Here is a 16316-nt window from a genome sequence, read left to right as displayed (position 1 = left end):
ACCTGTTTGAGTAGGCAAGCAACATAAATAAGGGTGAAGATGGGCAAACAATCAAAGTATGTACAATATACTTCATACTCATTGTTTTTTTCAACAATTAAACAACACATCAGCTATACTCAACCTATTCAGGATAACGGGCTGATTGCTTGTAGATGTCAGGGAAGGTCTGAGTCCTGAGAGGTGAGTGGCAGCCTTACGGATCAGTTGAGCGAGGATGTTCCATGCATGGGGGCAATATGGAAAAATGCATAACTATAGTTATGGGAGAAGCAGATCTGAGGGTGGGCAGGGCTGACATCACTGGCGGCATGCTGCCTCTCCTCCTCCCTCCCCATTACAAAGGAACCCAGCAATACTAATACAGCTTTAGGGAGGCATGGTTTCTTTTACATCTTCAAGGAGCTGGAATGTATTGTCTCCTCTCCTCCAGGACCCTTCACCTCCCTTTTTGCTCTTTGTACTTTACTCACTCATGTCTACCCCTGTTTGGGGGGCACAGAATATTTCCCTTCCTCCTTATAAAAGTTAGTGGGGAGTGATGAAAAGAATTAAAAATACCTTTAAGGAGTACCTGTCTGACTGATTTTTACAACAGTAGGAGCAGATTCTGTGCTCAGACACACTCATGCAGCTCTACTGAAGTCAAGGGAAAGAGTATGGGTGTGACCAATGACTCAGTTTGTCTCCCTGACTACAGCCTGTATTTAGTGCTGCCATTACAGATTTATGATGGGTCTAATGTCAAGATGCTACTTCACCAAGCACCAATCTCTCTCCAGGCATGAATCTAGCGTTTTATACTAGCAGTCAAGGTTCCTAATGAATCCCACAGTTGTTGTGCTTTTTTGCTGAATAAATAATTACACTAATCTGCACAGAATACTTACGCTTCAGGATGTTTCTCTGCTCTAGCTCTTCAGTTGTGGGCCTCTGGCTAAGTCTCCTGTGAGTACAAATTAAATGACCATTTATAAACCAAGATTTCTTAATCAAAGGTTAACAGTAAAAACAGCAGGTTGCTTTGTTAAAGTCTGCAATGCAACTCCTTTAATCAGTCTTTTAATGCTCTTCATTTTCCACTGAGGGGTAGGTGTGCAACTGCACGGTTAATCTGAATGCAGTTTCTACAACTGAGCACATACACTGGGTACTGAGCAGGCATATGTCTAGTTTGAGGCATGGTTGGCCACTTAGATATGCCAGTGGCCAATGTGAGGATGCAATCATGGTAACTGTGTGTGCAAACCTTTAAAAAAAAGGCTCTAAAATACTCCACTTTGGGATCTAGTTTGATGGAATAATCTGTACAAAAAACCCCCTGTACTGTATTGTAATATACTGTGCAACTGTTGAAATATTTTCATGCATTTATAAATTCTTTCAATTTCATTTGTTTTAAACACAGCAAAATGCACACTACTGACTGAGTACTACATATATGCAAACTCTGGAGATTTAAATCAAAACTATTTTAGTTACCTACATGCCAAAAAGTATCTGAACATTTTAAAAATGTCTGAAAACCACTTATTTTCAGGCTCGTATCCTATAAAACATGGTTAATATTGCCATAAATTTACTAAAGAAATTCACTTCTGGGCTGCAAAGAAGCAGGAGAAGTTTCAACAGGAAAGTTAATGTTGGGTATCTGTGCAAGTTAGGAGACCCAGAGGCAGCTTCTCTGTCTAGTAAACTCCTGTGATTCACCAAGGAGCATCACTGGCATAATTAATCGAATCATGTCCACCAGACTGCACTAGAAAACCTTAGCTGGTCTGTGGGAAAATGGAAGGAAGGGGCAAAGACAGGGGTGGGTGAGCGCATGAAACTTCAGCAGGGGCTGGAGCCACAGAGGTAGGCTAGAAAGTGGAATTGAGTGGCTGAGCTCTGCAGGATGGACTTTCTGGTAAGAGAAGCAGGTGAGATGTAGCTACAGGGGACTGGCACTGAATAATGGAAGTTCCCCACAAATACATAGTATTCCATTGATTTGCATTGTAGAGAAGAAACCTGTTAAAGCAATGGGCTGCAGTAACTGTGTATATATATTAAAGTAGCCCATGTCAATGGAGGACTGAGTTATGTACAAATTTTCAAGTGTGCACATGACTATCTCCAGCTTACAGAGTTTGAACAAAGTCAGACAGGGTTAAAAATGAGTGATTTTAATCTGTTTAGCAATCACTCATTGTGAAAAGTACATAGAAAATTTGGACCTGATCCAAAGCCCATTGAATAACAACAATATTAATAATATAAAATAATATAGTACCTAGCGCTTATATAGTGCTTTTCATCAGTAGTTCTCAAGACTTTCATTGACTTCAGTGGGTTTTGAATCTGACCCTTAAAGTGCCAGGTGCTGACTGAAATGTTAAAAAGTTTGATAAGAGTGTTAAACTTCATAGTGCTTACACAGGTTTACACTCCCCTTTAAGTGTAAAGCTCTACATGAACATAACCATGTAGCCACTAGGGTGGCGTAATAATCTATTATCCATGGCCAAAATTCAGCCACCTCTGGAGTGGAGCACATCAGTACCACCACTACTACGCAAGGCAGCTTAAGACAAGAAGTTAAGAACAGTGTATTCATTTTAACCTATGGTTAACCTATGGAGGAAATGTAGGTAAGCACAATATGATTACTGGAGTTGGAATTTGGCCAGGACACTAGTGATAAGAACCATATGCCTATATTTATTATTAATTAATTATTATTATTATTATTAAAGGGAAAGTGCCCCATGAATTCCACACATATGATCATCACACCTACCATTAAGGAATAAAACATGTTTTTTAATCTGGCTCTCAAGTTCACAAAATAATTTAGTTCATGCCATAAGAATGTATCAGATGTTCACAGACCTGGCAACCCAGAATATCCTGCACCAAATACCATGGCTGCATTTAAGATGTGATGCCAGTGTTCTTGTTTTTTTCCCTACCTCCCAAACCCACCCTCAGATTGCAATGGATACCTCACTAGCTTCGTTCCAATCTGATGTCTGATTTCCTGCCTCTCCTCCTCAGAGGTACGCTGCAAGATATTTTTGTCTTCCAATTCTTTTTTAGATGGTCTGTTGCCAAGTTTGATAGCAAGAGTATCCCTACGACGGATTTTACTTGCCAAAGAGCCTGAGGAAAAAAGGAGGGAGACAGTCAGTTCATTCACACTCAGGTTACAGATGCAAACTATCAGCAAGAACTTTTAATACATCCCCACAGCAGCCGCTTTTTCCACATGCAAGAGAGGAATTTTAATTAACCTCAGAAGAAAAAGAGTTCCAACTTGGTTCATGCAATAAAAGGCTGAAGGACTCAGAAAACAACAAGCTGACTGCCAAGATGTTCAAAGGTAGTGAGTGAATTTCCAAGCTTCACCCATCGTCTGTGAAGTGATATGATAAAAATGAGAAATCTGGGCTTGAATCTACCTGAAATCTGATACATTACAGGTTACTTTATTTTCTTTTTAAAAACAGCATGTTTAGCAAACTGCTTCTCTTTTCTTAAGCCTTACACTGTTCAGTCTAATTCTCCTCTTCTCCCTCACTCCCCCTCCTCATTTTTTAATGCTACTTAGCACTTTTATAGTGCTTTTCCTCTTCAAAGCACTCTGCAGACATGACCTAATCTGTGAAATTATCACACAACAGCAAATCCATTTTCTAAAAGTGCATTTAGTGCATGTAAAGTATTTTAGATGGAAAGCTGTGGGGGCTGTAGTCATCTATTCATTAAAAACCTGATACAGCATGGACAATGACAATGCAAGCCTCCCAACACTGTCCCACCAAAGTACTTAAACTAAGGGTGGGACCCAATCTCAAAAGAAATCAACGGAGCTACCCTGTACCCCTATGAATAACATTTTTCATACTGCTTGCATTGTATTGGACCAATGGGCAAATGAATGAAATACTCAAGCAATCGCATAACCGAGACTGCCATTCCCCTGCATCCCAACTCAGCACAGTGACAAACAGCTTCCTCCAGATCATTCCAAGATAGGTCACTCCGATGAAATTTCAAAACTTTCACACACACAGTGTATCATCTGTGCTAAGAGAGTCAAGTGCCTGAAAAATCCATAACCAAAGATGAAGGAGGCTCTTCCAGAAAATAGCTGAGTTAAACTACCGGCTCACTGATGGGTTACTTTTGCCATTCATATAAAGTGACCATCTCTCCCCCACACATCCCTCTTTAAATTGTCTTACTTTCTGCACTTGTGTTATCGTCGTCATCATCGTCATCATCAGTGTAGAGTATTGGCCCATCTGAATCGGAGTCACTGGTGTGGCTCTCTTTGCTGCTCTCACTTTCCGGACTGGCCATAGGCTCAGGAGGTTCTTCTGTTGGTTGAGGACTTGCTAGGTTAGGAGTCTCCTCTTCCTGATCTTCTTTGGTAACTGAACTGTTGATACATAATAAAGATGCTGTAACATTAAGGTAAGCAACACAGAACACCAAAAGGAGACCGCCTGGATAAGCAAGCATGAAAATACAAGCTGTTTTATTCAGACTGACTTAATCTTATATATAAAGAGATGCAAATGGTCTTAATGATGAGCTGCACCAGTAATACATAAAATGCATTGACAGCCAACAATCGGAGGTGTATACAGTGCAGGAGATTCTCTCCTGAGCCAGAAGTCTGCTTGTGGTAGGGGGATGGGATGGTACAAAAGGGCCAGTTCCAGCTTCCTGATCTGAAGGCCAGCCTGGCTCCATCACTGACTGCTGCTACTAGGTAGTTCTAAGTTACACCACTCGTGTATGCCTCTCCTTAGTGGAGCCTGTATCAGTGGAGGACTGGGGCAACTGAGTACAGCTGCACCGTGCCCACTGCCCTTCCACCCTCTGTGTGGGATGAGAGGGAAGGACAGAGGCACGGGGGCTTGATCGTGGCAGAGATGTGCTAGCCAGGAGTTCCCCTATACCAGGGGAATTCTTTGCTGGTGATTAGCATCTGGATTACAGCCCCTTTATGCCATCTAAGTGCAGAAACTAGAACTGCTTAGTGTGGTTGTGAATGATGCTGATTTCTCTTGTGAGGACAACAGAGCACGGTTGTGATAATGGGGCTGACAAGTTTACCCTAATTGTGAGCTCAGTCAGTAAGACGTTACAATAACCTAAAATAACAAATGTTGATGAAAAGTTGGTCAAGTTGATTTCAGTAATTAATGTTATAAACAGGTGCACGAGAACCAGACATAGACACTAAATTAGTCCAAACAAAACAAAACAAAACAAAAAAACCGACCACATTGATATGATTCAAGAACTATGTTGAAATCATGCTTGGTAAAAATAGAAGCTGCACAACCAGAAATTAATGAGCCAAAATTGGTGTGTCGGATACTAGGCCTAATTAGTGGACAAAATAATGACGGGATGGGCTATTCCACCATCATTCCCTTTTTGGGTCCTTAAAAGAAAGAGACTGGGGAGGGGTGTCAATGGAAGAACAGATGGAGACTACTGGAGTGAGCTTTACCCTCATGGCTGCCAACTCCACCATATGCTGGGACCCCCCAGATCTTCTTTGTCCTAATCCCGAGGGATATTCTGACCAGACTGGGCCAGAGAGAGGGACCCAGTTACATCACCACTCCAGATGAATCCCAAACACTGCTTTAGATGAAATGGGATCAGACTTTAACAACAGACACAACAACAGCAGCTCCAGCCCATCTCAGCTAACTTCTCTTCTCCCCAAATGGACAATTATTGCCATCTTTGATACCATCTAAGAGACTGTCAAACAAAGGGGGGTGAAAGTTTCCTTCTAAATTTTCTCCAGCTAAAGGGAAAGGGAGAAGGGATGTTGTTAAAATGAAAGCCTTTCTTAACACTTTACATTTCCAGTGCTTTAACTGTTCTTCCTTCTTCTCTGTATCTTTGATAAAAGGTTGAATGATTTTTAACTGTACTTGCCATGGTACTAAGAAGGCTACTGTCTCTGGATACCAAACCCCACACCTTGTTTAACACTGTTTAATGCTGACCGTGACTGGGTTCAGGGGCACCAGAGCAGGGGGGCCAGGGGGCTATGGCCCCATCACTTTTAAAAGTCGGGGAGCTATGCCTTAAGGGTGAGTGATGGGGGGGAGGGAGCAGACAAGAGCGAGTGCAAGGTGGGGCCTTGGCCGGAAGAGGTGGTGCAAGGGCAGGGCCTCACGGGAAGGTTATTTAGGGTTTGGTATTGATGCCCATCACTGTAATATTTGGGCCCCTTCCTGTTACTCAGAATGGCAATAGTGAAGTCCCTTCTGGACTCTAGAGTCTCTGATTCTTCTTCCTTTCTGGTTGATAAAAAAAAATACCCCAAGCAGATATTTCTATTATTATTCTTATAAAAGGGTGGGAGAGGGGAGCAGTTGCCATTGCAAACGTCATTCTGGTTATGTTGGGAAAGCATTTTCGAGTTTCGTTCATGTATTTTGCCACTTCTACTTTTGACTGGGACATGGAAGTGTAAAGGCAAGTGAAAATGAATAATAATGAAAAACAAGTTAACTAAAGTTTTGGATCTGATAGGCAAAGGTGCAAGACTGCAAGCATTTCTTACTTTATCTGAATCGTTTCGCCACCCCTAGCAATGAACTGAGCACCTCATTGCTTATCAACGACAGTAGAGTCTTACCATGTTGTGTTTTCTTCACTCCTATCCAGGCCACTGTCTAGGGCTGCCCTGCTAAGGTTTTCATTGTCTGTTTCATGTTCAGTCTGGAGAAGAGGATTAGAATCTGAGTCTGGGACAGATGCTTCGGTGCTAATGGGTACATCTGGTGTTTCTGGAGAGTCAGTGGACTGACTGGCTGAAGGAGGAGAGGAAGGTGGCGGCGGCAGAGGAGGAGGAGCAGTGGGAGGAGGAGGGACAATCAGTTTGCTCTGCTGGTCTGTATCTTCAGCTTCAGAAATTATGAAGGGAGGTTGCTCTGGATGAGAGTTTTCCACCTTTGTTTCTAAACTGTCTGCTGCTGCATTGGAGGTGGAAGAAATGTCCCCATCTGCATGGGTTCGTGGGGTTGACTGCTTCCCGGGTTTTCTCTTGCCCCTGGAAGTTCCTGATGTGCCCGTTTTACTAGGTGCTGTCTCCTTAGAGGCTTTCGGATGAGATGATGTGGATGAAGGAGATTGTGAAGAAGATGACTTGGAGACAGATGATTTTTTTACGCGAGAGGAACTAGCTAAAATGAAAAAGGACAAACATTTTACAACCTCAGAAATGCAGTTTTTCTTTAAACCATTTGAACTGTATCGTGACTTGATATTTTAATAATAAAACAACTATACTTAGTACTTCTATAACTCTAAGCATTTGACAAACATCAGCTAACTACTTGATCCTCACAAGTCCCCTGTGAGGTAGGTAAGTCTTATTAGTTCCAGTTTTAGAGGTGGGTAGAGGCAGAAGGTGTAAGTAGTTGCCCAAGGTCATTAGAGCTGAGGCTAGAGATCCTGATTGTCATCACTGTGTGGTGACCACTAGGCCAATGCCTAGTAATAATCTTAAAAATCCAGTTGTTTAAAATAATAACACAGTTGTCCTGACTGAATAGCTAGCTACACATCGGGAAAAATTTTCAGAAGTGCTTGGGTGACAGAAGCCTGTCTCATTTTCAAAAGTGACTCAGAGACTTATGAGCTACTGACTTTCAGTGGGACTTAAGCAATCAGTGCTAAATTACTCTTGAAAATGAAACTTAGTTTCCTAAATCATGTAGAGGCTTTTGAAAATGTTACTATGTCTGTGTATAAGTCTTGATTCACAATCATTAAAGCATGATTGTACTGTACATCCTCCTGTAGATGTACATGAATGTAGAGCATTTGTGAGAATTAGTTGTATGCATTCTGTGGAGAACTAGCTCCAGTGAAAACTTCCCTAGTCCCTCTTTTCTAAACAATGCTGGCCCCAAAAAGATACAAATAATCCCAGTTAGTCTGCAGCTAAAGTTAATAATCTTCAACACTAACCTTTCCTATTACGTTTTTTTGTCAGAGTATTATAGACTGTCATCATTATTGCCATTCCATAGCACCTTTCATATGAAAATCTAAATGCACTTTATATCATCCCATTATGTCTTGCAATGTTTAATTTTACAGATGAGGAAACTGAGGCACAGCTAGCTGTTTTGCCCAAGGTCACACAATGAGTCAGTGGCTAAACTGGGAGAGAATACAAGAATTCTGACTCTCATTTAAACACAAAACATACAATTAAATCCTTTTAATCAAAACACTGGTGAAGTCAAACACAATTTTTGGTAAGGGGAAATGCACTAAAATTAAGACAATGGGAGCATTTAAAAAAGAATCACGTAACAGATCAATGGATTAACATTCTGAGAATGGAATGGGGTCAACAGGTCCCACACTGAACCAGGGTGGGGAATAGAGGAATACTGCACTAGGAGGCCCTGGTCCTCAACAGATGCAAAGCATGTTCCCAGTGGAGGAACATTTTAGGGGCACTGGCAGCCCAGAAGGAAGGGGTGGGGGAATGAACTGTTCTGCACTGCACGTGGCACCAGGCAACAAGGCTGATGCTGAGAACTGTGCAGGGAGTGGCAACAGCTTTGTGAAGGGGGATTTGGGATCCCTCGCTCTTTGAGAGTTGAAAGCCCTGAGACAGATTGACTAACTGAACTGGACACTGATGACATGTCTACATTGCTGTTAGACACCCAGGGAAGTCCCATGCCAGCTGACTTGGTTTCCTGGGACTCAGGCTGAGGGGCTGTTTAATTGCAGAGATAGGGTTAGCTCTGGGACCCTCTCACCTCACAGGGTCCTAGAGCCTGGGCTCCAGCCAAGGCATGAACATCTATACTACAATTACACAGCCGCTTAGCCAGAGTCAGCTGGCACAGGCCAGCTGTGGGCTTTTAACTGCAGTGTAGACATACCCTAAGAGACTGAGGAGCGTCTGCTTATCCTGCAACCATGCCCCAAACTGAAGAGCATCAGACTGATAGGAAATGACCAGGGGGATACATAATTTGGGGTAACTCAGTAACTGGGCTGGCCACGTTGAGAGACTCCTGGGGGCTCTGCGCTGGTATCTGTTGGAGTGGGGATTCCCCCCCTATGTTGCCTCCCCCACCAGCTCCTTTGTAGTGATGAGCTCTGGAACATGAGGGGGTGAACGAGGCTGCAGCTGGGGCTCCCTCTGGGATGACTTGACTGGCAGAACTTGTAAAGTCATGAGCTGACCACTAGGCCAGATGGTCACCAGACCTTCCTGCTACAGAGTAGAACAGAAGGCTAACAATGTGTAACAGAAATTCACTTAACTGTATCTTTAAAACAGTAGATTATTATGGGAACCAAAATAAAGCTATTTGCCAAACTTATTTCAGTGAAATAAGCTCATGATACAAAAACAGCTTCCACTGCATGAAGTCTGAAACAGGAAAGTAATAGAGAAAGCCTATTATGCCATTTTCTCCTCTAACACAATTTTATGAGGTACAGACATTTAGAAGGTTCTCTGGTATAGGGTGCAACCTTAGGCAAATCACTTGCTGCTCTCTTTATGTCACAAACTAGCTGTAAAATGCACAAAAGCAGGACCTGACTGTAAAGCAGGTATTGCATATGAGCGGAGCTTTAGGGGTAACTAATTTACAAATCAATCAATCAAAAAGAAAAGAAATGTAAAGGCAGAAGTGGGAACTTGCAATGGAAACAAATAGTATCTTATTCCTCCTCAATATTTAGTAGAAACCTTTCTGTGAAGGTGAAGGGTGCTTACAAAGGGCTTAATCCTGCAAGATGCTGAGATCCAGCATACAGCTTGATCCAGTAAAGCATTAAACACAGGGTTGAAATCAGCAAGGCTAGACACATGCTTGAAGTTAAAAACCGGAACAGAATCTACAATCAATCTATAATAGTCACTGGTTAAACTTCAAAAGGTGAGGGTATTGAAAAATCTTGTCTCTTTCTTAGAACCTCTCTGGACTTGAAATCAGGCTGGAAAACTGCAAGAATGTTTCTCTGTGACATCGCCTGCCTAATTTCAGCTGGGTCAGCAGTATTATCATTCTTGTCATTGTTAGGGCTGGCTGAAATTTTTCCATCAGAACTGGTCTTTTGATGGAAAATTGGGTTTTCAACTAAGTAAATTTTTTTTGTGTGAAAAATGTTTGCTTTCCATGGAAAATTTCAATTTTTCATCTAAATAAATAAATAAATAAATAAATAGTTCAGCTAAAACCAGATTTTTTTTCCAATTTGGAAATACTGCCATGGTACCTTATGAGAACAGAAGCTCAGCTGACTCATGTCCCCATTCTCCTCCATGGGCTGGGCTCACTGGCTGGCCTATATATTCTAAGGTATATTGTGGCTGGGGATTCCCATGATGCATTGCCTCTCCTCTCCAGGAGGCAAGACCATGGTTCCTCACTGGAGAAGTAGTCCAACCAGAGAACCCTACAACTCCCATGAGGCACCACAACAGCATTGCAATTTTGGGGCAACATATTTCAGTTTTCAATAAATTGACATTTTCCATGGAAAATTTAAAAGAAAATTATTTTTTTCTATTTTCATCATAATTTGTGATGGAAAACTCGCTATTTTCAACCAGCTCTATTTATATGTATTGCCATAAGTGTACTTGGGGCCTTACAATAGGTATAGTGTGCTAAATATTTTGAAAGCCACCAGTGTAAAACAGGTTTCAGAGTAACAGCCATGTTAGTCTGTATTCGCAAAAAGAAAAGGAGTACTTGTGGCACCTTAGAGACTAACCAATTTATTTGAGCATAAGCTCACGTGTAGCTCACGAAAGCTCATGCTCAAATAAATTGGTTAGTCTCTAAGGTGCCACAAGTACTCCTTTTCTTTTCGCAGTGTAAAACGGATAATTTTTTTTCCATCTTTTAAAGGAACATGATATACCTAATGTTGAAATAAATTATTAGCACAGTCTGTATTACTTTAATAGCCAACAGATCAAATGCAGGTTTCAGTTATACTCATGCAATCTAAATAATTTTATGGAGTTACTCCTGACAGAATTCTGCGCCCAGGAGGGGGTGCAGAATTCATTTGGCCCGCATATTTCTGTGGCCGCCGTGCAGAAAAATGCAAAAGAAATCTGTGGGGGGACACGCGTCTCTTCCCCGGCAACCCAGGCAGTAGGTCTGTTCCAGCGTGCCTGGAGCAGCTTCAGAGACGCAAATCACTGCAGGGGGAGGGGGACTGGGCATGCGTGCCTGCGGGGCAGACGTTGATCACCGTCAGGGGGCGGGGCTGGCCAACAAGTGAGAGAGACTCTGTCCTTCTCTCTTGATACTGCGGCTCGAGAGGTGTGGACGAGGGTAGGTCTTTTTTGTCATGCAGGAGGAAGGCTCTGTCCCAAAGGCAGAAGTGTAGCAGCCTGCATGCTCAGTAAAATATAACTTCTTGAGAACTGAAAAAACAATTAAATATTAGTATCATGTTACTGAAAATTGTTTGTTTTTAAATTAAAGAAAATAGCTTTTGTAAAAATAACCACATTTTGTTAATGTTTCTGTTGATGGTTAATTGATCTCATTCTCTGAGACAGAAATGTAGCAACCTGCCTGCATAGTAACATTGTTAATTATTCTATTATTAGTTAACTGTTCTCAGTCTCAGTCAATTCCCCCATAAGCATAAAAGCCTGTAAAAGTTTTAAGGCCCCTACATTGCCAGAAGAAAAGGAGTACTTGTGGCACCTTAGAGACTAACCAATTTATTAGAGCATAAGCTTTCGTGAGCTACAGCTCACTTCATCAGATGCATATCGTGGAAACTGCAGCAGACTTTATATATACACAGAGAATATGAACCAATACCTCCTCCCACCCCACTGTCCTGCTGGTAATAGCTTATCTAATATTATCTTATTTGTGCAGGAAATAGCCCAACTTGATTGTCATGCACATTGTGTAAAGAGTTGTCACTTTGGATGGGCTATCACCAGCAGGAGAGTGAATTTGTGTGGGGGGGTGGAGGGTGAGAAAACCTGGATTTGTGCTGGAAATGGCCCACCTGATGATCACTTTAGATAAGCTATTACCATCAGGACAGTGGGGTGGGAGGAGGTATTGGTTCATATTCTCTGTGTATATATAAAGTCTGCTGCAGTTTCCACGATATGCATCTGAGGAAGTGAGCTGTAGCTCACGAAAGCTTATGCTCTAATAAATTGGTTAGTCTCTAAGGTGCCACAAGTACTCCTTTTCTTTTTGCGAATACAGACTAACACGGCTGTTACTCTGAAACCTTACATTGCCAGAGTGATGTAAGCCTTATAAATGACAGTAAGGGAATCAGCTAGGAAGATCTATGTGCTTTCTCACTTTTTTCCTGTGCCAAAGTGGCATAATGGGATTATATTTTTAGTTACCCATTTTAAAAAAAATAAAAATAAAAGGACTTCTGAGGGCAAATAAAACATTTACCAAGTAGTCAATAAAATGTCAGGAAAATCAAAACCAAGCACTTTCCAAAGTACCCAGCTAGGTCCAGGACAATGATTAGCAAAACTGTATGACTTTCATGTGTGAAAAGTCTGAGCAATTTAGGGCTTGTCTACACTGGATATTTACAGTGCTGTAACTTTCTCACTCAGGGGTGTGAAAAAAACACCCCCATGAGTGCAGCAAGTTTCAGCGCTGTAAAGCACCAGTGTAGACAGTGCACCAGCACTGGTAGCTACGCCCCTCATGGAGGTGTTTTTTTTAGAGCCCTGGAAGAGCTCTTTCCCAGTGCTCTGCCGCGACTACACAAGCCACGTTAAAGCCCTGCCATGGCAACGCCGCTGCTGCAGCACTTTAGCGTTGCCAGTGTAGACCAGCCCTTAAAATGACATTCTACTTTTTATTTTTCCGTTTGGTGTTCTGTAATGTAATTTAAATGAAAATCCAGGATTATAACTGGAATGCAGGGTATTAGTTACCAAGTATTTGTCATTTAACTTTCATGTATTTAGGAAATGCTGAATAGTTATTGTGACTTTTTTCCTGTATTGTAGTTTAAATAACTTACCAAAACAATTGAAACTGGTGTGATTATATTGCATTATTTTGACAAATACAATCTGCAGAATTTTGCAGTATTTTTTGGCGCAGTATTTTAAATTTTTTAGCGCATAATTTTTAATTTTCTGGCACAGAATTCTCCCAGGAGTGTGAGTTGTACAAAATCACTGAGGACAGAATCAGGCCCCAGGATAGCACCTATTTTAAGCAAACAAGTAAGATAATTATTTACCTAAATTCAAAATACGGATCTAATCACCTTCTTCACCTAAATCCATTGCTTTATTTCTATAAAAAAAATCTATTAGCTTTACCTTGTCAGAAAGTTTCCCAACCCTGTAAGAACTTAGTTTTCCACCTGAATGTGGAATACAAGCAATGCATTCTGGGTTAAAAGTGAACATTTGGGTAACTGGTGTAGTTAATGTCAAGTTCATGAATGAGACTTTTTCTGGTAACGTGACTATCAAAACTTTAGCAGCTTTGTAGTGTCTTCAATAGGATTCTTCTTTCATGCTTCAAACGCAAAACCTGCCAACATCTGCAATCTATCAATGGTGATATATTTGGAGAGAAAAATGGAGGCACTGAACGAGCTTTCCAGTTGGCCTAGTGCATAAACAAAGTGCACTGATTATAAACTCACTAGTGTTTTAATTGCCTTCTGGTGGTTTTACTTTTTTTTTTTTTGGGTCATCCTATAATTTATAACCACTCTCAGTCAAAGGATATTAGTGTTGTAGGCTTGACTGCTTACAATATCATTGCTAACTGATAGCTACACAGTATCCCAATGGGTAGGTATATCTGCGATTTATCTGGCAACATAGTTTGTCATGATAAGGGTATTCTGTATCTTTGAAAAGTATCCATCAACTGAGGGAATAGTTGGACTTTTTCAATGAGCTGTAATCATTCTAGCAGCTAGAGGCAAATATATTTGAGTCTCTAGGGCTAAGTTAGTGGTTTTAGATTCTGCCCTCTTAAGAGAACTTGTAGTCTTATAAAATTTACTGAAATGTTAGTTATTTCCAGGAGAAATATGTAGTGATACATTTCCCAGAGCTTTGGAGGAGTAACAAAGATAAATTTTGTCTTGGAACTCACCCTTTCCTCTGCAGCTTCTCCCAACACCTCTACCCTCAGTTTTTGCAGTTAACTGTGTATTCTACATCACCTCTGTATAGTACTTAATCTCACATATCCAGACATTAGACAGCAAAGTGATTTCTCCATTTTCAGAGGAGCTTTTATACAGCAAAGTATGAGCCCAATGGAGAGCTAGTAAGGTGCAGATTCATTAGTAATTACAATTTACACAGAGAATAATTAGCACAAGCAACCCCATGCACATGCACCCACCATTCTGGCACTGCCTATCCAGTACTCACCAGCTTCTCGATTTGCATTGTGACCTGTTGGCTTGGGAGGTGGGACAGGGGGCTGCTTAGCAGGAGCCTTGACCTTTTTTTTAACATGAGGTGCTTCATTACTCTTATGGCTGGTGGCAGTGGCAGCAGCAGGAGCATTTTTTGAAGGTATTGATGCTTTTTTAGGCTTAGGCTTAGACTTAGGAGGCAGTGGAGCATGGGATGCTGGTTTTTCAGGACAGTTAACAGTGCTCTCTACAAAGAAGAAAGTGAACAGAAGCCGACTGACACAGACATACACAATGTAAATGCAATGACAAGCTAGATGCTGCTGCTTAACCTCTTGGGAATCGGAAGAGAGTTCCTCTTCTCTTATTTAATAACAATGCATCACCCCAATGAAATGTTACACTAGGTCTCAACTGAAAACCTTTTTATGGAGGATGGAGCACGTACCCTGCTTCTCTCAATTTTTATCTATCCCATAGGTTTCTGAGTTCCACCCTTGACTTGCAGTAGCACTGATTGGTCTGCTAACTACAGTCTGAGTCAGTGTTAGAATCCAGGAGCTCCATCCTCCCCTCAAACAAATTCCCTGAGGTTCTTTTTCCTTCCCTTGAGAGCAGCAAAATGTATAGCGTTGTATTAAATTTGTGACCATTCAATAAATGGGGGCATCTCCACAGTCACAGGTTCAATGGTTACCAAACCTGGCAGTGGCTGGAAATTTCAGCTGCAGCAGCTAATTCTCCTGTACCACAGCATGTTTGCTAAAAATGGTAACTTTATTCAGGCATCTTCCTCACAGTACCTCTATTCTTCAGGCAGAACTGAAGCCAAATTAAATGGAATGTTATTTGGCATGGGAATACTCACCCACCCTTGCACGGACTCTGATTGTGACTGCCAGCACTGACAGTGTTGTCAAGAATCAATAATTCCTAAATCAAAGTAGATTTTGTAGTCTCCATAAAATTCTGCATCGTGTGGTTGTGTCTAGGTGCTTGCCAGATGGAAATTCTATTCTACTCCATCATTCTAGCCCAGCACTTGTTCAGTCTCCAGGTAACCTTCCTGACCTTTTTCAAAAACACTTTATATAACAGTAAGCGTGTGTCAAAAATCACAAATGTCTTACTTGCCCGTTAGTGACAAGCACAATGTTTGGGAAAATAGAGGAGAAAAGTGCATAGTTAAAGTATTTCTAAAAATAGCTACCTTTGATATTGGAGGTAGCTATTTTTGGCAATCAGTGGCAATCTGTGTACCAGCTCTTACAATTAAGATCATATTAGAACCAGATTCTGCATGCCAAGTGGCCATTTCTGGATCTCTTTGTCCTGCCTTCCACCCTCTATGTTACTACATCTCTAATCCATTCCCAAAAAATAAGCAGCATTTCTTCACTGTAAAGATTAGTAGATGAAAGACAAATAACGTGTTAGACAACAATTACACTGCTTTATCGCAGGATCAGGGATAAAAGATTAGGACCAATGCTGTGGTCTAGCAATGGTGAACTTGAGCCAGTGTGTCATTGGTCATAATTACACACAGCATGCACACTTATTGGTTTTCACATGTTGTGGGAATGAAGACAAACAGTTCATTCCTTTTCACTTACTGGGTTATCTAGCACAATCAGTTTACACTAACTGTTGATTTTGTCATTCTTTATTTCCAGCCTAAGCTTACAACATTATGGACTTGGCTGTTCTTGCTAATACTTTTGATACATTATGACAACCTTTTACAACTATTAAACTGAGGGCTACTTTTGCTCACTGACCCCTTGAACTATCTCTCAGCTCTCTTGCTTTTTGTTCCTGGATCAGACACACTCAGGGAGAAGGAGGAGATATATTTATTAAACATTCCTTTCCTCTTTTATAATACATTT

General features: G+C 41.2%; 1 protein-coding gene across 6 annotated transcripts in view; it reads right to left on the bottom strand.

The window, feature by feature from the left end:
- Positions 1-16316, bottom strand: part of PHACTR2 (phosphatase and actin regulator 2) — a 222309-nt gene that overhangs the window by 26073 nt on the left and 179920 nt on the right. For 4 of the 6 annotated variants that reach the window (XM_073337516.1, XM_073337511.2, XM_073337513.1 and 1 more), the window contains exons 5-9: positions 14438-14671; positions 6662-7208; positions 4230-4426; positions 2988-3144; positions 891-946 (exon numbers count right to left, since the gene is read on the bottom strand). In XM_073337516.1, coding sequence (XP_073193617.1) covers positions 891-946; positions 2988-3144; positions 4230-4426; positions 6662-7208; positions 14438-14671 — 1191 coding nt within the window. Of the gene's footprint in view, positions 1-890; positions 947-2275; positions 2370-2987; positions 3145-4229; positions 4427-6661; positions 7209-14437; positions 14672-16316 lie in introns of those variants that run through there. The other 2 variants (XR_012158072.2, XM_073337515.1) reach the window with 2 other exon arrangements.

This window comes from Lepidochelys kempii, chromosome 3 (assembly GCF_965140285.1).
Source record: "Lepidochelys kempii isolate rLepKem1 chromosome 3, rLepKem1.hap1, whole genome shotgun sequence".
NCBI classification, from domain to species: domain Eukaryota; kingdom Metazoa; phylum Chordata; order Testudines; family Cheloniidae; genus Lepidochelys; species Lepidochelys kempii.
Note: the sequence above shows the minus strand (reverse complement) of the source record. Positions and strands in the feature narration are given on the sequence as shown.